The 22,334-nt window shown below is 43.5% G+C and overlaps 1 protein-coding gene across 5 annotated transcripts in view; it reads left to right on the forward strand.

Moving 5' to 3' along the window:
- The window catches only part of LOC110530912 (utrophin), a 169,476-nt gene that overhangs the window by 55,566 nt on the left and 91,576 nt on the right, over positions 1 to 22,334 (forward strand). For all 5 annotated transcript variants that reach the window (XM_090243413.1, XM_036985448.2, XM_036985442.2 and 2 more), the window contains exons 2-4: positions 8,611 to 8,783; positions 12,198 to 12,354; positions 21,898 to 21,997. In XM_090243413.1, the coding sequence (XP_090099539.1) occupies positions 8,611 to 8,783; positions 12,198 to 12,354; positions 21,898 to 21,997 (430 nt within the window). The remainder of the gene's footprint in view (positions 1 to 8,610; positions 8,784 to 12,197; positions 12,355 to 21,897; positions 21,998 to 22,334) is intronic.

Below are 22,334 nucleotides of genomic sequence, written 5' to 3' on the forward strand. Positions count from 1 at the left end.
CTGTTTTTCAGTCTCGGTCCCAGCTTTGATGCACCTGTACTGACCTCGCCTTCTAGATGATTGCGGGGTGAACAGGCCGTGGCTCGGGTGGTTGATATCCTTAATGATCTTTTTGGCCTTCCTGTGACATTGGGTGCCGTGGGTGTCCTGGAGATCCGGCTGTGTGCGTGCCCCTGGTGATAAGTTGGGCAGACCGCACCACCCTTTGGAGAGCCCTGCGGTTGCGGGTGTTGCAGTTGCCATACCAGGCAGTGATACAGCCCAACAGGCTCCTCTCAATTGTGCATCTGTAAAAGTTTGTAAGGGTCTTAGGGGCCTAGATAGATTTCTTCAGCCCCCTGAGGTTGAATAAGCACTGTTGCGCCTTCTTCACCACTCTGTCTGTGTGGGTGGACCGTTTCAGATTGTCAGTGGTGTGCACGCCGAGGAACTTGAAGCTTTTCAGCTTTTTCATTGCGGTCCCTTCGATGTGGTTCTGTCTCGTCATTGTTGGTAATTGGCCTACTACTGTTGTGTCATCTGCAAACTTAATGATTGAGTTGGAGGCGTGCGTGGCCACGCAGTCATAGGTGAACAGGGAGTAAAGAAGGGGGTGAACACACTTCCTTGTTGGGCCCCGGTGTTGAGGATCGACGAAGTGAAGGTGTTGTTTCCTACCTGCACCACCTGGGGGCGGACCTTCTGGAAGTCCAGGACCCATTTGTTCAGACCCATGGCCTCGAGCTTAATGATGAGCTTGGAGGGTACTGTGCTGTTGAATGCTGAGCTATAGTCAAGGAACAACATTCTTACATAGGTATTCGTCTTGTCCAGATGGGATAGGGCAAGAGGAATACCTATGTAAGAATGCTGTTCATTGACTGTAGCTCAGCATTCAACACCATAGTAGCCACCACCAAACCACCAAGCCACAACAACACTCCACCATAATCAATAGCTGATTGATTAAATTAGTCAGTCAGCAGCACAGCCATGGAACTGGTCCAAATCAATTTAAATGTCCCTATTGAAAACACCCTGGATGTTTTCAGACGCATCTCACCGTGGGGGGCATTAGGCTGTCCAGCCACTCCGAGACTTGATATTCACGGTTCATTCTTGGGTTGGTTGATTGACCCTTACCACATTGTTAGTGATTTGCTCCATGACCTTCGTCCCTTTTGTCCTTTATAAGGGCCCTGTTGACGTGACCAGGTAGGTCGTCTGCTGTCGATACAAGGATGTCATCTGGCCGCAGAGGAAGAGGGATAGGTATTCAAAGCTGGATGGGGTTTTAGGTACTTTGGGAGAGAGCATGTAGAATGTATTTTCTGTTACATGATGGCTTTTCTTCGTATGAATACATCACACAACATTGTTTGGTTAATTGTCAGGGTCCCACAATGTTGTTTTGTCTGGCTGTGCAATACAGATATTGAATGTGGAATGTGTTTTGTTAAATGAAGTCCTTAAATGAAGTCCTTCAAATTATGAAATGTCGTTTGACTCAAACATACTGGTAATTGTAATTCACACAATTAAGAGTATGAATATCCTGTATGCATCTGCATGTGCCTGCCTGATTTGAGAAATGTGTTCATGATGCAATCGATGTATCTATTTTCAATGTGCTTAATTGCTACTGCAACACTGACAATGCAGATCCATCTGTCCATCGATCTGTATTGTCTGTTCAGGGTTCACTATCTATCCATCCATCCATCCATCATTCCATCCATCCATCTACCTCCTATCCATTCTTATTCAATTGTAGCTCTGTGAAGGAAGACAGAGGAGGGTGTGTGTGAGCTAGTTGAGAGTGGTGCCCTCGGAGACCTTTCTATGCTGGTGTCCTTTCCTGTATTGATTGCTGTGCAAAGTGTAACAGTGTAACTTCCTCTAACGCTCAGGTGGCGCTGTGCTCTCCAACACCTCTTATTTGGACCCCTGGAGAAACATTTCTAAGAGTAGTGTAGTTGAGGACACACACACTCTCGCACGCACACACACGCACAGATCTCTCATCTCCCGAACAGGACGCTGTCCCTCTAACAGGAAGTGTTGCGTTGGCGATAACCCCGGGCACAGGAAGTGACCTCGTCGACGTGGCCTGTGGAGAGGCTGGGTGGGAACGAGTTGAATGCATGATTCCTCTGTCTGAAAGCTGGCCTATGATATTGTGGTGGTGAAAGTGTTCCTTAACTGCCTTCGCACTGAATACAGTACAGTTTGTTTTTGAGGTCCTCAAGCTGTTTGTGTGTGTGTCTGCATCAGAGACATTGGAAGGTGAGAAATTAAGAAAGAGAGGGAATGACGAGAGTAAGAGAGAGACAAAGTTCTCTAGGTCAGGAAGAAAGAGTCTGCCAGACAGCAAAAAGGTCAAAAGTGAGAAATAATAACATGCAAAACAGACATGATACACATTAGAGAGGTAGGTGACCGAAGTAAGAATATCACATTACTGTCTTTACACTGTAAACTTTGTCAGGTTAATCTGTGCATACAGAAGAACCTAACTAAATGACAGAACAATGTGAATAATACTGTTTGTTGTGGCATACAGTAATGGATGCTCTCCCAGTCTGAAGAGAGAACACTATACACTCCTATACACCCAATCCACACATTGGAAACATTGTTCTTTTTCTCAACTTAAGTTCATCTTACATCTGGGAGGGGGTCTGTACGTCCTGTTGTGTGTCCTCTGAATACCTTGTTAAGTGAAGATACGTGCATTTTTTTAAAGCTTCTGGCCGTTTTTCAACATCGATCTGTAAGGAAGTGAAACACGTAACTTGGACAAATACTTAGTGGTCACATCAATCGCTTTTTCTGTCAAAGCAGTATTTTGAAGTCCACACAGGATAGCTAGTATTTGTTGTCCCTGCAGTAACTGATACTGGGCTGTTTTAGCTCATAGCTCTACTCTGGATCCTTGTCTACTTACATGCTGACCACACTGCTCAAGTCACATGTGCGAGCAAAATAAATGTACACATACATGTTATTCAATCATTGCACCCACTCTGATCGCGCGCGCCAATGAACGTCTGCGTAGCCAGGCGCTAAAATAGAACTTGATTCTATTTGTGATGCTTTTTGCGCTGCAAGTCTCCCCTCTCCCATCTCCTCATTGGTTTTTAGGAGCATATACCCACGTGGGTATTTGAAAGATGAACTGAGGTCCACACTCCAGTCCAGTTGGTAATGCACCTTAAAGTTGGCTGCCAACTGCCATATAAAGTCCAGAGAAGAAGAAGAATCCTGAAGGAGGAGAGATTACTAGAAACAAACTCGGTTTACCATTTTATTTGTGGATTAATTGTCTGAGTAAAGGACCTTGTGCATTTCAGGTAAAATAACAACCTAATGTTTTTATCCCAGGACAAATTAGCTAGAAACAGCAAGCTAGCTAGCTAAATTGCCATAAATGTTTAATGCTTTTCGACCTGTCCCCAAATTTCTCTCTTCCTCTCTCACTCTCTCCCTCTCTGCTGTTGATAGATACCACCTAGGTCATTGCACGTCATTGATATTGATTTAGGTTCGATACCATCAGAGGGCAAAAGCTACTTTACAGAGGCCAGGTGTGTGTGTATGCTAACACGTGTTTATGCTTTTGTGTCTATTCTATGCTCCCATGTCCTTTAGTGAGAGCAAGTGTTTGGATGAGTCCTTTAAGTGTCCTCTCCCTAAGATCTCTACATTACATCTTTCTATGTCTATCCACTCTCTCGCTTCTTCTCTCACTCTCTTTCCTCTCCTCCGTGGGCTGTAGTTCCCAGGGTTTTAGTGGATGCGGATCAGATTCCCGTTGAAGTTCCTCAGCCCTCCGGTCCTCTATGATCCAGCCAGGGAATTACAGGCAGATGTGCCTCAGTACTTTAAACCACACAGTATGGCCTCCCGCTCCCTTTCATTTTCTCTCTTTTCTCACTCTTTGTCTCTCTTTCTCCATCTCGTATCTCTTTTTGTCTCTCTTCTCACTCTTTCTTTTTTCTGTCTTTCTTTCTATTTTCTGTCTTTCTCTCGCTCTTTCTCTGTGTTTTTGTTTCTCTATCAGCTATTTCAGTTTTGCTCTCTCTTTCTTAATTTCTCTTTTTCTCACCCAGTCTGAGGGTTAATAGCTCGACATCTTACCTCTGTAATGGCCCTAATCCCTCTTAGCTGTAGTAATGTTTAGTAACTTTTACCTCATATTCCTCTGTGTGACCGTGTGTGGATGTGTGTGTCCTTGCTTGCCCGTGTCTGTGTTTATTCCTCTGTGTGTGTGTTTTTATTTTCTTGTCACTTACAGACATGGTGTGCATCGAACTCCAGGGAATCAACAGTTGTTGAATTTGTCTCGCTCGCATGTTGGACTTGCTCATTTCCCGTTGGTTAATCGACTTGGACTTGCTTCTCAAAAACACACACAGCACAAATTCATTTCTGCATACATAGTGCCTCATCAGAAGTGCCGTTACAGGGTAAAAATGCATAGCAATATTTTTATTGGGTAAAGCACACTTCATAGTTTTCTTATGAATATTCTGCATTGTATCATCCTTATTTCTGTCTCCCATTGGTGGCCAATCTGTTTGTGAGATGCACACAATATGTCTGTCCTGCTGTTGACTCTTCCTTTGTATGTAGGCCTACCCACACAGAGGCAAATAGACTTAACGTATCTGTATGGTTGTAAAACCCCCAAACCTCCTCAAAGGCCGATTAACCCCCCAGCCCCTTCTATTCTCTTTTTCCTTCTCTCCATTCACGTGAGAGCCACATGTTTTCACCATCCCTGACTCAGACAGGTATAACGTTCTGCTAGTAAAGTGCTGCATTACTTGGCCACCTCTTTTCTTTCTCTCCCTTCTTTCTCTCTTTTCACAACACTCTCCATTTTCCACTTCCTCATCCCCCTCTCTCCCTTGGTTAGGGCATTTACTGTATCTTCCTAACTTTCTGTCCACTTGTCACCTCTGCTACCTCTGTCCCCCACTCTCTTTCTGTGCCAGTAGAGGCCTCAGGAAGTGGGTGGGTGCTGAGTTAGTTTAGCGAACGGAGCAGGGCCTGAAAAGAGGGAGAGGGAAGGGGAGGAGGTGTAGGAAGGGAGGATGCTGATTAAAATAATAAACTGCTGCTGGAAAGAGCCGAGCCACTGGCAGGAGTGAGGGAGAGAAAGAGACCCGGAGAGGAAGACAGGGATAAAAAAAAAGAAACGCTGAGGTAGAAAAATAGTTGGTACTCTACTCAAAGGTTCCTCAAAGCAGTGTGAAAGAGGACGAGAGAAGAGGAAGAACAACTGCTCCCATTACTACTCTGCAAGGAGATCTGCAGTGGACAGGAACTTCTCTGCAGAGCTCCATTACATAGAGACCAGCTTGCCAGACTCTCTCTCCAGGATCGTGATTCTGATCTGGGGCTTCAATCATTGGACACGTGGCCTGGGGCTCCAGAGGAGAAGGAGACATTCTTTCACTAACTGGCCCTGCCTTGGCTGTGAATAGAAGGGTGTGAGAGGGAGTCCAGGCTGGGGCAGGGGGCTAGTAGTAGGGCTAAGACTGCATGGCCCTGTCTCTCTCTGTGAGAGTGTGTCTGATGTGTGTTTGTGTTTCCTCCGCAGTGTGTTAGCATTATCTTAGTAAGAGAGGAATGAGAGGTCGGCAGACCGTGTGCCCCTTTGTGTTGCCTCCTGTCACCTGAGTGTGTTTGTGTGTGTGTGCAAGGATAGTGTGTTTTTTATCTGAGTAATTGAGAACAAACACTCGTCCCTACCACGGGTTGGAGTGTAAACCTCTTCCTTACTGACCGGAAAAGCAGTGGAGGAAGGGAGAGAAAAAGGGAAGGAATAAGAGGAAAAGTTTGAACATTTCTTCAGATTCTTAGTCTTTCCACCTCAGTCTACAAGCCTCTCTTGACAGCACTTGGATAGTTCCCTCCAGTCTCCAGACCTCTACCCTGACCCCTGGAATTCTATCCCAGCTCAAGGACTTCTTCCCCAGCCTACAGACCACCTCAGACAGCCTTTCACCTCCTACATCCTACCCAGCCTCAGCCCAGCTCTCAGGACATCTAACCCCAGGCTTGAGGCATGATAGCAGGATAGCTACGGCTCCCTTCTTAGCCTATGTTCCATTGAGGAGGATGCTTCTATCATCTAGCCGAGCAGGGCGAACACACACACTGACACACACACGGCGACTAGGGGTATGTGAAGTGTGTATGTCGCCGGGTTGGATAGCCCGACTTTGTGTTTTGAGCGCTAGATTTAATTGTATTTGTATTTTGAGAACTGTTTTTGACCATATTTGGAATGGATTTGATTGCGGTTCAAGTCCTGACCTTGACCCTGTTTTGAAAGCTGGGTTTGACCGTAACCACTGGAGGACTACCCTAACCCCAGCGACCCTTCTGTGCCTTTTGTCCTCTGTGACCTCAGAGACGATGTAGAAGTGAGGGGGAGGGGGAGGAGACTCATCCTAGAGCCGAAGATGATTGGCTTGAACTTCACCTTGCAAGAGCTCCTCAGGAAATTTGAAGAGGTAGATTTGAGATGTTTGACACCTATTTGAGCTCCTATTGGGACAAACTGATCGGAAAGGTTGTTTCTTTGTGATGCCATAGATGAAAGCCCAGCCTCATACTAATTCACTGTAGTCTCTGTAGTCAAACACTCCCCCTCTCTCTCTCCCTCCCTCTCTCCCCTCTGTCTGTGTACTATAAAGTGGGGCAATCTGAGTGAGTCTGAGGTTTATGAAGTACAAGGAGTTATTATTGAACTCATTAAAGCTTTTGTCAAGGTAGCAACATTATTTGAGTGCCCAGAGCGTGGAGGGGTACAGCTAGTCTGCAGCAGAACACATGGGGAGGCTGAGATTCCTTCAAGTGCTCTGGTCTCAGATGTCTGGAACGCTGTAGTGCTTCATTTTTTGTCTTGCTAGAGGTATGCCACTTCTGTCCAGTATTTGTTCACCAAAGCTGCTAGTTGATGTCCAACAGTTCTTTTAGTTTATTTTGTGTGTGTGTGCTTGTGTTCACATGTGTGTTTGTCAGTCAGCCATTCTGATAGGTACAGCTCTAATGCCTTGTTCCTCTTCAAACCAAAATAGGTGTAACATTAGGCCTCCTGGGGACAGTGTCCGCTGTCTGGGCTGCTCACAGCCAGCCAATCTCCCATTCGTTAATGGGTGTGTGACAGGGACACATCAATTATCCACTATCCTTATGCTCCTTCTGTTGCTTTGTGTCTGAAGAGCAAGAAAATACACGGCTTTGGTAGAGGATGTGTGTGTGCCCCAGCTATCATTTGGACATGTTTCATCTAATCCTAAACACAGTGGAGGTATTGTATCGTTTTTCAAGTAGCGGATCAGCCATGGAATGTCTAGAGGAGTGTGTGTGTGTGTGTGTGTGTGTGTGTGTGTGTGTGTGTGTGTGTGTGTGTGTGTGTGTGTGTGTGTGTGTGCTCACTGCTGAAATTGCAGCCACATGTGACACTCATCTACAGTGTCCTTGTAAGAATAAAGCTGGAAGGTGTGTGTTTATCCCACATGAGTACCTAAGCTTGGGTTGAGGAAACATGCTTTTCTCTCTCTTCATATTTTGTCCCTCTCTCAAAGTAGCCATTCATGGTGGCAGCACTCAATGACTAGACTATTTGATGCCACAAAGATGTTTGAGTATGCATGTGCACGTGTCACCTTTGCCACCACTCAATGAGAAGGCTATTTCATTGTGTGCGTGCGTGTGTGCGTGTGTGCGTGTGTGTGTGTGTGTGTGTGTGTGTGTGTGTGTGTGTGTGTGTGTGTGTGTGTGTGTGTGTAATCCAAGCATCACCTCGGAAGAAAATTGTTAGAGGAAAATCACTTTGGGAATGAGCTGGAACACATCCAACTGACTCACCGGCACAATGCCTCTCTCTTTCTCTCTCACTCTTTCTCACACTCACTCTGAATTATTTCTCGATATGACCTTTAGTCATTTGATTTGTGGTGGGGAGAAAATTTACTGTGATGGCGAGAGATTCATTGTAGGGCCATTCACCTCTATCCCTTGTGAAAATAACTGACTTCCTCCTTACACTAGGCTAGTTGAGAATAGTCTGCCGCTGTTCCAATGAATTTGTTTATTTTCTAACGGTTCCTGGAGAGCTACCCTCCTGTAGGTTTTCACTCCAACCCCAGTTGTAAATAACCTGATTCAGTTCATCAACCAGCTAATTGGTAGAGTATTAGTATTAGTATGGAAACCCACAATGCTTGGTTAGTGTGTGGAGGGGGTTTCGAATGAATTGGTTCTCTATTGGGAGGCAGAGGAGTTTGAAATGCATTTATTTTCCAAGAGTCCTGAGTAGGTAGAGTACATTTAAAAGATGTTTAAACTGCTCTGCCCTCTTTGCTTCTCTAGCTGTCCCTCCACACTCGCATGACCAGCTAGCACACTCATACGGCTCTCTCTCCATCATTCTCTCTCTCCTTCACCCCTCTCTATTCCCACCATTTTAAAGCTAATAGAAAATGACAAGCCAAGTATTTTGTTGGTTTGATTTTACTATTCAATTATATGTGTGAAGCTCTGTACTTTATGTAACACTGTAATAATAACACAGACTTGTTCAAACTCAAACCTCTCTCTGTTTCTCTGTAGGATATCCAGGCAGAGATCGATGCCCATAATGATATCTATAAGAGTGTGGACGGGAATAAGCCCAAGATGGTCAAGTCCCTGGGGACGTCTGAGGAGGCAGTGTTTCTGCAGCACCGACTGGACGATATGAACCAGCGCTGGAGCGACCTCAAGACCAAATCTGCCAACATACGGTCAGTCCCATAATACTAAACAACACATCTTTGCTAACATAATACGGTCATTACTGTAATATACTGATAACATATGGTCAGTACTGTGCAGACCTGGGTTGAAATACTATTTCTCAATTGCTTTTACATACATTTCGTAGTAAGTGTTCAGATGTTTTTGTTTTGTTGAAAAGACAAGTAGTGGAATATTGGAATATATTTGTAAATAGGGTATTTATAGGAAATTATAAAAATACGTATTTCAAATACTAGCAGTAGAAGTAGTTGATTCGGGCCACATTATTTTTAAATACTCCAATACACAGAAAATAAGTATTTAACACTAGAACCGCCATAGGGGGAAAATCTGCCCAAAAACAAACAAACGTCCCGCTCCTTCCCTGACTTTTCCTAAATATTTGTATTTTACATTGCTCAGTTGTCAGAATCTTTTAATCACAAACAGAAAAGTATTTAATGCCTGCTTAACAGTTTTCTCCACACCTATTCCTACCTTAACGGGCCAAGACAAATGTGCTGTAGGACGTTGGTAACCAGCCAGGCACTAATGTGTTTCTCTCCTCACTGAATGAATGATGTAAATGGTTGAATAGGCGAGAGAAACTGAAATTGTGCACGTTACAATTTCATTTGGGTGATTTTCCTTCACTCTGCGCTCCGACTCATCCCAAACCATCTCAATTTGGTTGAGGTTAGGTGATTGTGGAGGCCAGGTCATCTGATACAGCACTCCATCACTCTCCTTCTTGGTCAAATTGCCCTTACACAGCCTGGAGGTGTGTTGGGTCATTGTCCTGTTGAAAAACAAATGATGGTCCCACTAAGCCCAAAACAGATGGGATGGCGTATCGCTGCAGAATGCTGTGGTATCCATACTGGTTAAGTGTGCCTTGAATTCTAAATAAATCACAGAGTGTGTCACCAGCAAAGCACCCCCACACCAATACACCTCTTCCTCCATGCTTTACGGTGGGAACCATACATGCGGAGATCATCTGTTCACCCACACAAGGTCTCACAATGACACAGCGTTTGGAACCAAAAATCTCCAATTGGGACTCCAGACCAAAGGACAAATTTCCACTGGTCTAATGTTCATCACTCATGTTTCTTGGCCCAAGCAAGTCTCTTCTTCTTATTGGTGTTATTTACTAGTGGTTTCTTCGCAGCAATTTGACCATGAAGGCCTGATTCACACAGTCTCCTCCGAACAGTTGATGTTGAGATGTGTCTGTCACTTGAACTCTGTGAAGCAATTATTTGGGCTGCAATTTCTGAGGCTGGTAACTAATGAACTTATCCTCTGCAGCAGAGGTAACTCTGCGTCTTCCATTCCTGTGGTGGTTCCCATGAGAGCCAGTTTCATCATAGCGCTTGAAAGTTTTTGCGACTGCGCATGAAGAAATGTTCAAAGTTCTTGAAATTGTCCTTATTGTCTGACCTTCATTTGTTCATTTGTTAAAGTGATGATTGACTATTATATGGACTTGGTCTTTTACTAGGGCTATCTTCTGTATACCACCCCTACCTTGTCACAACACAACTGAAAAGCATTATGATGAAACTAAATTCCACAAATTACCTTTTAAGAAGGCACACATGTCAATTGAAATGCATTCCAGGTGACTACCTCATGAAGCTGGTTAAGAGAATGCCAAGAGTGTGCAAAGCTGTCATCAAGGCAAAGGGTGGCTATTTGAAGAATCTCACATATAAAATATATTTTGATTTGTTAAACACTTTTTTGGTTTTCATGTCTTCACTATCATGCTACAATGTAAAAAATAAAGAAAATTAAAGAAAAACCCTTGAATGAGTAGGTGTTCTAAACCATGTCATAACCATGCTGACTTGTTTGTTGATTAAAGCGTTCAATAAACTGTAATTGGAGCATGTATGCTTTATTTGCCTCTGTTGAGAGTTATAACCATTATGGTGTCACAGAACTCTTCAGGACCTGAACAGTGGAGGAGCGACCACAACCTTGGCATAAGTAAAAAGAGAGATGGAGAGAGTGGAAGATGTTCCGAGAGTGAAAGAGAGATGGAGGGAGAGAGTGAAGGTGGCAGGGGCAAGGTGGAGATGTTGATAGGAGCAAAGGTTGCGAAGGAGAAGAGAAGGTGTGATGAGTAAAGGAGAAAAGTAATATGTGAGGAACAGCGAAGGAAGGTTACAATGTACTGGAAAACAATAGATCAGGAGGTAGATGCAGAGTGAGGGTGAAATATGTTATGAGAGGAGAAGGTAGGAGCAGGTGAAGATCAACACTTCACAGCCTGATAGCCCCAACTACTACTACTAGGGGGCAAAAGAGACACAGATGGAGTGAAATAAGACAGAAGCACTGCAAAGTTCCATAAAGATAACAGCATATTCATAAGAGCACTAGAATTCCCTATAAACCATGTAACTCTGTGTATCTCCATAGGATGGAGGCAAGGCTGAGCTGTCAGCAGGTTGTGCGCGCGTGCGTGTGTGTGTGTGTGTGTGTGTGTGCTGTGTTCGTGCATGCACTGTGCCTGTGCATGCGAGCGCATGGGTGTGTGTGCTGCAATGTGTGTACTCTTTAGAGCACATTATGTCTTAATTACAGTACATAATAATAATGACTGGCTGCTATGAAACGTTGCTGCTGTACATAATGGTCAGGCGCATTACAGTGAGCGGAGGATGTCAAAACAAAACATTTAAGAACACACACATTAAATAATAATACACATTATGCTGTATATCCATCCCACATACACTCCAGTATAAGTGGTTTTGGCTGCCCTCCAGAGAGAGTAGATTTCCCCTCTAATGCTCACTTGTCTCCAGGTCTTAATGCTTCAAGATGCTGGACAAGAGATATCCAGCAAACTTGCTACTTTGAAATGCGGCCAACTGTAATGGTTGATACACCAATCCACCCCAACCTCACCAGTCTAGCCATGGCCTAACCATGTAATTCTGTTGTAGTATCCACTAGGACTTGTATGGCTGGTTTCACCTTCTGCTTGTATGGAGACACGAACTTAGAGGCCTTGAGGTTTGTGTGTTGCCCTGAGAGTCACACCATGTAAAGACTTAAAAAATGGGACCCGGTGCTTCTCTACTTGCTCACTCAGCATTAAGGAGATAGATTGGGGGGACGGCCAGGCGATAGACTAGAGTCCTGTCCAGGGGGTATTCTTGTGCCTCAGGCTACAGAACCCAGGAGATAGGAGACTCCTGCTTCTCTGAGTCGTTCCGGCACACACTAGGCAATCTAAGACCTGTGCAACTTACTTTTTACATGGAGAGGGAACTGACCATGTCATAACATTCTTGTAACCATGTTTCGACCAGGTTATAACCGTATTGTGAACATATTTTACCTGGGTTGTAATTGTGTTTTAACCATATTTTAACCATGTTATGGCCATTTGTTTCCAGGGCTCACCTGGAGGCGAGTGCGGAGCGTTGGAGTCGTCTTCAGAGCCTGCTGGAGGAGCTGTGGAGGTGGATCTGTCTGAAGGAGAAGGAACTGGCCAAACAGATGCCCATAGGAGGAGATGTCCCCACCCTGCTGCAGCAGCACAACCACTGCAAGGTCAGTACCGTAACACAGCCACTGTACGGTCTGTACCGTAACACAACTTTTACACAGTCATTACCATGCCTGCTTCCAGGAATTGTGTACAGATCCTTGCGACATGGGGCTGTGCATCATCATGCTGAAACATGTGGTGATGGCGGCGGATGAATGGCACTACAATGGGCCTCAGGATCTCGTCACGGTATCTCTGTGCATTTAAATTGCCATCAATAAAATGAAATTGGGTTCGTTGTCCGTAGCTCATGCCTGCCCATACCATAACCCCACCGCCACCATGGGGCACTCTGTTCACAACGTTGACATCAGCAAACCGCTCGCCCACATGACGTACTGCCAAATTCTCGAAAATGACGTCTTATGGTAGAGAAATCAACATTCAAGTATCTGGCAGCAGCTCTGGTGAACATTCCTGAAGTCACTATGCCAATTGCACGCTCCCTCAAAACTTGAGACATCTGTAACATTGTGTTGTGTGACAAAACTGTACATTATAAAGTAGCCTTTTATTGTCCCAGCACAATGCTTCTTGATATGCCACACCTGTCAGAAGAATGATTATCTTGGCAAAGGAGAAAATCTCACTAACAGGGATGTAAGCAAATGAGAAAAGAAATGAGAGAAGAAATCTTTTCGTGCATATGGAACATTTCTGGGATCTTTTATTTCAGCTCATGAAACATGGGACCAACACTTTACATGTTGCTTTTTTATTTTGGTGTACTATACATACAGTAAATGTATGGGTATATGGAAATTGGAGGTCTGAATGGAGGCTTATGAAGATACAGGGAAATGTCCGGAAGGAAGGAAGGAAGGAAGGAAGGAAGGAAGGAAGGAAGGAAGGAAGGAAGGAAGGAAGGAAGGAAGGAAGGAAGGAAGGAAGGAAGGAAGGAAGGAAGCTAAGCCACTCCCATGAATAAAGAGGAAGATATAGGAGGGCTGGAGCAGAGTGGAAAGGAGAGGGAGAAAAGGATGATGAAAGACGGTCGGAGAAATCAAGGAGACAGAAAGAGCGATGGAGAAGAAGTGAGAGAGGAGTGCGAGAGAAGGATGATGTTAATGGAGAGACAGGCGTAGAAGCAGAGGAGGAGGTGGCGAGATTGAGATGAAGAGCTCAGGAGGGAGTAAAGAGACATTTTCTGAATCCCTCAAAGAGAACGACAGAACCGTTGCATTTTTATTGGGGCACATCAATCCGTACATCACAACATAATTTCTCCTCTGTTTTTATGAATACAGCTAGTTGTTTACAGTACATATAGATGAATGTAAACAAATGAAAGGGCGGAAAAGGAAGACATTTTGTTATTCCGGGGCGGGTGTTGCCCGACAGTGCTCTTTTCCTCCTCCAGATTGTGTCTGTGTTTTTGTCTGCTGATAATAGCTTTTATTAATCACACATTCAATTATCCAATAAAAGCCCTGTGTAAGCGTCTCACTGATTAAACTCATCAATCAGCTTTATTAAATTAACCGATTTTAGAGCGGGAGAGAGAGGCGTAGGGGGAGAGAGGGGGACGAGAAGAGAGCACTTGTGGCCTTTTTTTAATCACTCTCTACTTTTATCTCCCTGCAACAGTTGTCATTTTCTTCTCAGTGTGGGGACAAGCTACAACAATATGTTGTATGTAAGTATATAATTAAAACTGAGTGAAGTATATAATTAAAAGGAGTGATTAGGAGTGTGTGTCTGCTATTTACTGGCTTTGAAGGGGTTTAATTAACTCACTGTTTCTGGAGGCTTAAGTTTCGAGTGTTGTTGTCCTCATTTTGCTAATATTACTGTCAGTTGAGAGGCTAAACCAAGCTAACATTTTTACACAGCCTATGTTAAGCTATGGAAGCCAAAGTTGAAGCTAATATAATCTGTATAGTTACGCTAAGGTGGTTTAATCACACTGTCTGTGTGATTGATTAGCACCATTTGTACCTGGATGGGCAGGTTGTAAAGTAAAATGAAATTAAACTGCTGCGTTGCCACAACCTTATCTCTCGCAGAGGGAGAAAGAGAGAGCGAGAGAGAGAGAGAGAGAGAGAGAAAGAACCAGAGAGAGAGTGAAACAGAGAGAGACTTTCTGACTTTGAACTTCTGTGAATAATTACCTATCATTGATGACTTAACTTTTAATTTGTTTCTCCTTATTTAACTTTAGAAACTTCTAGTGTTGAGGGATTCCTATGTATCTGAATTGAGCCTGGTGAACTTTAAAGTCCTTTATTGTGTTGGTTGGCTTTCATTTTGTTTACTTAGCAAAGCCAAGTCTTGAATGTCATGTCTTACTGGGTTGTAGGGGAGCTTTCTGACTTTTGAGGGGCCAAGGCCAGAGGTAGAGAAGTACCCTTCGTTTGGATGAAACTGCCTTGAAGATGTCTATCTTATTTATTTTAGTGCCCAGAGCCTCTGTAGGAAGCAGTTTACATTGTAGGTGTGCTGTCCCTAACGCAGGTGATACCTTCAATCCAGCATGAACAACGTGATGAAAAACTACACTCAGTGGCCAGTATATTAGATACACCACCCCATTCACAAAGCTGGTTTGCTCCTTTTTAATTTTTTTTTAAAACTAGGCAAGTCAGTTAAGAACAAATTCTTATTTGCAATGACGGCCTACACCGGCCAAACCCGGATGCCGCTGGGCCAATTGTGCGCCAGCCTATGGGACTCCCAATCACAGCCGGTTGTCATACAGCCTGGATTTGAACCAGGGTGTCTGTAGTGACGCCTCTACCACTGAGATGCAGTGCCGTAGACTGCTGTCCCACGGGAGCTCATACAGACAGCAAGTCATGTGGCCATGGCTTGCTATGTAAAGCAGCCAGACAGGCATCAAGGCATTCAGTTAATGTTTGATTGAACATTAGAATGGACAGTTCTGTGGGGAAAACAGCTCGTTGATGAGAGGTAGAAGGAGAATGGCAAGAATCGTGCAAGCTAACAGGCGGGCCACAAACAAACAAAATAACAGCACAGTACAACAGTGGTGTGCAGAACGGCATCTCAGAAGGCACAACTCATCAGTCATTGTCACGAATTGGCTATTGCAGCAGACGACCAGACCAGGTTCCAATCCTATCAGCTATGTCTTCCAGAGTTAGCATGATTCTGCTTCAATTCACACTGACCGCCTTGAGGAGACGGGAAGTAAAAGGGAGGAGAGGCCGGATTCATGGAGGTCTGAAAATAGCCTTCTCTCCTCTCTACTGTGTTGTAATGCTATCATCTCCTCATCTGCACAGGGTAGGGGCCGATAAGACCGTCTTCTCTGCTGTTTTGTACACAACACACAGTCAAGGTCACGTCTCACAAGATACACTCCAGGCTTACAGTGCATTGAAAAAATGTCATCCTGAGGGATTTTTTGTCCCTGTAGCACCACTTATTCTGCTCTTAGTTGAAGAATAATGTTTTTTCTGAAGAGTCACAAATCTGTTAGTGTTAGTGCCAAAACCAATACTGCAACTACTGTATCAGAGAGGAGAAAAGTTAGCAGAAGACTGTGTCAACCTCTTTGCCTTTCATGCATCTTGTTTCCCTATTTTCTCCTCTTCAGACAGATCGGAATCTCTTATCTCATCACGGCAATTGAGGAAAGTTGTTTTACTTCCCCTTGAAAGGGGGTGCATCAGCTTGTGTTTTAATGGTTGTTTTCTACTTTGAGTGTTTTTCCTCAAGGCCCTGTCCATGAGTAGGCAAGACAAACACGTTTTCACGATTTCAGTAATATCATCAAAATAAAGAACTCATTCAGTAGTTTTTACCTGATTAAGTAGAATCTTGTAAAAAAATATGTTAAAACAATTATTTATATTCCTAAAACATAAGTTGAAACTGATGCTGTTGCTCAATCGATTTTGTGTAATTGTGATGACTTTAAACTTTTATAGCATCATCACCAATCTGAGGATTTACAAAAGTGTGTATTTCCTGTTATTATTGTGTGGTGAAAATGTTCCATCTGTGTAATGTAGTAGTATAGGGGACATTTGCATAATATAACATAATTCAATATTTCGTCAGGAAGATATTTGAAGACATGGCTATTTTTATACCCACTGCCAATACCAACACCCTTTCAATTTCCCTCTTTTCTTTTTATATAAAGGCAAATGAATCACCTCTGCCTCTCAATGTCCTTGTCTTCCCTTACATACCTTTATTTCCTCAACTCTGCCAAAGTAGAAATTAAATATATTATTATGAAGAAAATATATATTCTAAAATCTGATTTGACATGAAGCATACTCGAATATAACTGTTAATGTTTCCTTTTTTGTAAGTATTTCCATATGTCTGTTAATCTTGGTACTACCCATCCCGGATCCGGGAGCATTGTCATCAACTGACACTAATTAGCATAACACAACGGACATAAATATTACTAGAAAATATTCCTATTCATGAAATCACAAGTTAAATATATTGAAACACAGCTTAGTTTTTGTTAATCACCCTGTCATCTCAGATTTTTTAAACATGCTTCACAGCAAAAGCAAGACAAGCATTTGTGTAAGTTTATCAATAGCCTAGCATAGCATTATGCCTAGCTAGCAGCATGCAACCTGGTCACAAAAATCAGAAAAGCAATCAAATTAAATCGCTTACCTTTGATGGGCTTCGGATGTCTTCACTCACGAGACTCCCAGTTAGACAGCAAATGTTACTTTTTTCCAAAAATATTATTTTTGTAGCCGATATAGCTCCGTTTGTTCTTCACGTTTGGCTGAGAAATTGACCGGAAATTGCGATCACGACAACAGCGAAAAGTATTCCAAATTACAAAGTACTCCATAATATAAACAGAAACATGGCAAACGTTGTTTATAATCAATCCTCATGGTGTTTTTCAAATATCAATTCGATAATATATCAACCGGGACAGATGGCTTTTTAGTAGGAAAGAGAGAAACAATTTGTCCTTTACGCACAAAATACTTCAGCTGACCACTGACGCAATGTTGACGTTCAAGCTCATTTTTCAAAATAAAAGCCTGAAACGATGTATTGTGACACTAGACACATTAGGGAAGCCATAGAAAAAGGAATCTGGTTGATATCTCATTCACTGCTCAATAGGGACGCATAGGAACGCAGAGGTTTCTAAATAAGAGTCACTTCTTGATTGGATTTTTCTCAGGCTTTCGCCTGCAATATCAGTTCTGTTATACTCACAGACAATATTTTTACAGTTTTAGAAAGTTTAGAGTGTTTTCTATCCTATGCTGTCAATTATATGCATATTCTAGGATCTTGTCCTGACAAAATAGCCCATTTACTTAGGGAACGTTATTTTTCCAAAAATGAAAATAGTGCCCCCTATATTCAAGAGGTGTTAAGAAATGTATCCTACTACAACACTCAACCCAGCATGCTGTCATAATCTCTTCAACGCTACTCTCTCTTCCTCATCTCGTCCTGTCTGATTAAACCATAAGCCTTTATAAAATCAGCAAGGCTCACAATTGTCACACAGTGATCTGTTTCACCTTTCTTTGTGATTGTCTCCACCCCCCTCCAGGTGTCGCCCATCTTCCCCATTATCCCCTGTGTATTTATATCTGTGTTCTCTGTTTGTCTGTTGCCAGTTACTTTTGTTTCGTCGAGCCTACCAGCGTTTTTCACCCTGCTCCTTTCTCTCGATTGTGCCTGTTTCCTGGTTTTCCCGGTGTTGACCGTTCTGCCTGCCCTGACCCTGAGCCTGCCTGCCGTTCTGTACCTTTGCCCCACCTATCTGAATTACCGACATCTGCCTGCCCTGGACCTGTCTTTTGCCTGCCCCTGATCGATTAATAAACTGTTGTTACTTTGACATTGTCTGCACCTGGGTCTTCCCTGAAATATAATGACAACATAATTTAGTTCCTCTTTATTTCTCTCTGACATCGTCCTCTCACAAAGCAATCACACAGCCCGTTAGGCATCAGAGGCCCCCTGGGGTTCCGGCTGCTATATCAAAACATGAATAATTACTCTGGTACATGTAGTCCTGCTTTCCCCTTCTTCCTCTCGTCCCTTGTAGTGGATGTTTTGGCACACATGTTAGTTTGGCTCCCGAGTGGCGCAGCGGTATAAGGCATCTCAGTGCAAGATGCGTCACTACAGTCCCTGGTTCAAATCCAGGCTGTGTCCCATCAGGCCGTGATTGGGATTCCTGTAGGGCTTCATCGGGGTTTGGCTGGGGTAGGCCGTCATTGTAAATAAGAATGACTTGCCTAGTTAAATAAATAATTGTTATTTAGAGAGTGACCGCTACTCATTTAGAGAGTGACCGCTAGTCCACACCGGACTAACCTGTGTGTGTGTACGAAGGGAGGATGTGGGGGAGAAAGAGAGAGGATAGTGGAAAGGATGGTAGAGTGACTTTGAGTTAGTGAAATAGGACACAAAAAGATAGAGTGTGTGTGTGAGAAAGAGGGTAAGAGAGGGAGTGTATGACAGAGAGAATGTGTGGGTGATAATTTGGTATTAGTGAGTCCTCTGATGAAGCCTGCAGGCTGCTGTGTTGTGAGCAGTGCTGTGTGAACGTCTCTCGCTTTATTCTAAATCGCTCATTTAATTTAACTATGACCTCAGGGAAATCTCATTTGACCCGCCTTTCCGTCCTTCAATCGCTGCTCCTGCTCTTCCTCTTTCTCTCTCTTTCTTCTCGATCTCTTGTTGTCTCTTTCGATGAGAGAAGGTTAGATAGGGAGCACATTCTGAATTGCTGCCATCACCTGAATAGATGTTGAGATTATTGTTTACAGTGCTGGGATGAGGAGAGACCCCATCTCAGTATAGTCTGCGTGTGTGTGCGCGTGCTTACGTTCGTGCGTGTGTATGAGTATGTGTGCGTCTAGACGCCCGTTCCTTTGAATGGAAAATGTCTTGTTGTCGAATGTAAGGTGGGGTTGAATAAAGTGACATTTTAGTTTTTTACTTGTTTGATATGGAGATGGTAGTTTTGTAGTGGATAGGCTGCCATAGGAATCTGAACAGTGGGGAAAATAGGGTTCACATAGAGTTCACAACGTTGATGATACTGGGAGATGAAAACTATGATTCCAATATAGGCACTTCCACTGAGGCACTTGGACATTTAGAGATAAAGACGGTCCTTGCAGAATCTATCATTTTGATGAAAACGACATTATTATTGCTTGAGTTCACTAATGTGCAGTTGTGTGTGTTCATAGATGCCAGACAAATTGACCAAGAAAATAAATATACAAATTAATTTATCTTTTCTCTCTCTTTCGTCACTCAGTGACTTTCGAAGTGGCACAATCATAGGATGGCACCTTTCCAACAAGTCAGTTTGTCAAATTCCTGCCCTGCTAGAGCTGCCCCTGTCAACTGTAAGTGCTATTAATTGTGAAGTCTAAACGTCCAGGAGCAACAACGGCTCAGCTGCGAAGTGGTAGGCCACACAAGCTCACAGAATGGGACCGTCGAGTGCTGAAGCGTGTAAAATCTTCTCACTATCAAGTTCCTAACTGCCTCTGGAAGCAACGTCAGTACAATAACTGTTCGTCGGGAGCTTCATGAAATGGGTTTCCAAGCGTTGGCTGGAGGCGTGTAAACCTCGCTGCCATTGGACTGGAAACATGTTCTCTGGAGTGCTGAAACATGCTTCAACATCCTGCAGTCTGACGGACGAATCTGAGATGCCAGGAGAACTCTACCTGCCCGGAGGAATAGTCCCAACTGTAAAGTTTGGTGGAGGAGGAATAATAGCCTGGGGTTTTTCATGTTTTGTGCTTGGCCTCTTAGTTCCAGTGAAGGGAAATCTTAACGCTACAGCATACAATGACATTCTAGACAATTCTGTGCTTCCTACTTTGTGGCAATATTTTGGAGAAGGCCCTTTCCTGTTTCAGCATGACAATGCCCCTATGCACGAAGCGAGGTGCATACAGATATCATTTGTCGAGATTGATGTGGAAGAACTTGACTAGCCTGCACAGAGTCCTGACCTCAACCACTCAAACACCTTTGGGATGAATTTGGAACGCCAACTGCGAGCCAGGCCTAATCGGTCAACTTCAGTGCCCGACCTCACTAATTCTCTTGTGGCTGAATGGAAGCAAGTCCCCACAGCAACGTTCCAGCAGTGGAAAGCCTTCCCAGAAGAGTGGAGGTTGTTATAGCAGCAAAGGGGAACCAACTCCATGTTAATACCCATGATTTTGAAATGAGATGTTTGACGAGCAGGTGTCCACATACCTTTGGTCGTGTAGTGTATCTCAACGGCAAAAGCATCTGAGTGAACAAAACAGCACCCCTCTGTCTCAGGATGTGTAGCGTATCTATCTGATGCTGTCTGGTCAGAAAGAGTATGACATTGTTTCCGCATGTAGCATTGAATGCCAAGGAAGCCAGTGAGCATTTGGCCTCCCTTGATAGAAAAACATTATAGAATATTAGACAACCTGAACTGAGTGAGCTGAGCTGTGAATGGTCCTGGCGCAACAAAGAAAAGTGTCAAAGGAAGCCAGTTTGGATTTGGCTTCAGACCAATTACATCAGAAGCCAAACATCATTGACAGGAAAAAAAATGGAATTGTTGCATCTCGTTGTGTCAATGTCCTCTGGTGGCAAGCTAGTAAGTTAAAATCGCCCCTTTCCTAAATTAGCCATGACTGGAGATTTGGACTAGTGGTTTTACTTAATTTGCAGTGCTCGCCAATGATTACAATGGCGATTCTGATCCAACCATTAATTCATACATTGTGCCCCTGGCCTGAGAGGATGGAAGTTAAATTCGTAACTTGATGTAGTATGCAAATGTTTACTTGCTGGCCTGGCACATCGTTGCCCATGAGGTGAGTCTAGCGAACAAACATTTTAACCTGGTAGCCTAGGACAACAAAAACTAAAAGCATGTGCTGTATGACAGAGTCATAGACTGTTTAGGCAACATGAAAGAGGAGGATGGCATTGGCGTTTCTCTACGAGTAGGGTGAATCAACATGTTTTTCCTACTTGTGCGCACACACAGAGAAATCAGTACCATGGACAGCCACATCATATCTAGATTATGTTTATTGGACTAAATCATTTTTGGTTTCTTTTAGTTTTCACCTTTTTAGACTAAGCATAGGTGATTAGATGATGTTGAAGTAGAAATGGTGCTGGAATAGTGGAGGCAGCTCCTGTTTTCTTTGCATCTTGCGGTAACTCTACGTGGTTCTAAATCATTAGTTGTTTAGTAGTCCGAAAATGTCAGAAACATTACCTTGCTTGACCATGATGTAGGTCATGTAACTGTTTGTTACATGCAATATGTTTTTGGGACTTTTGTTACGTGCAATATGCATATGGACTGACAGGTTACAGAGAGAACAACACAATTATCACAACACATACTGTGGGTTGTAATATTTTGGGGGGACTTGGCTTCCCCAGTGATTTGACCCACGCGCCGTTACAAACACTGTTTGATATCAGGCAAAATTTTCGAACTGACATGAAAGAGCTCAGTTAGGAGTAATACATTTTGAGTAAAACATTCAGGTTAAAAGGACAGTATCAATTGACCAGTGTGTGTTTCTCCCCAGGTGTTGCGGTCGGAGCTGAAGGACCGCGAGCATGTTGTGGCCAATACACTGGACCAGGCACACACATTCCTGGCTGACCAGTCCATCGAGCCCAAAACAGGTGAGTCTCCTGTCACTGACTTGCCTGAATACGCCGTCACTTAGTCTTACGTTATAATTTAATTGAACTCCTTTATAAAACCTACTATGTGCCATAACCTACGTAACGGATGTCTGTATTGGTCAGTTTATGTTGACCATTCCGTTTAACCTGCATACATAGTGGCCCTCCAAAACCAAGATCTGGTGAAACCCAGTATCAGGGTGGGTGAGAATATCCTTGAAAAGTACCTCAGAAGTTGCCCAATCCACTTGATGTTTATGTGGTGTGTGCTATGAGGCTCAGAACACACCCAAACACTAAATACGCACCAGAACTCATTAGTAATTCTGTATCT

Source organism: Oncorhynchus mykiss, chromosome 8, assembly GCF_057628025.1.
Source record: "Oncorhynchus mykiss isolate SJ-2025 chromosome 8, ASM5762802v1, whole genome shotgun sequence".
Taxonomy (NCBI): Eukaryota; Metazoa; Chordata; class Actinopteri; order Salmoniformes; family Salmonidae; genus Oncorhynchus; species Oncorhynchus mykiss.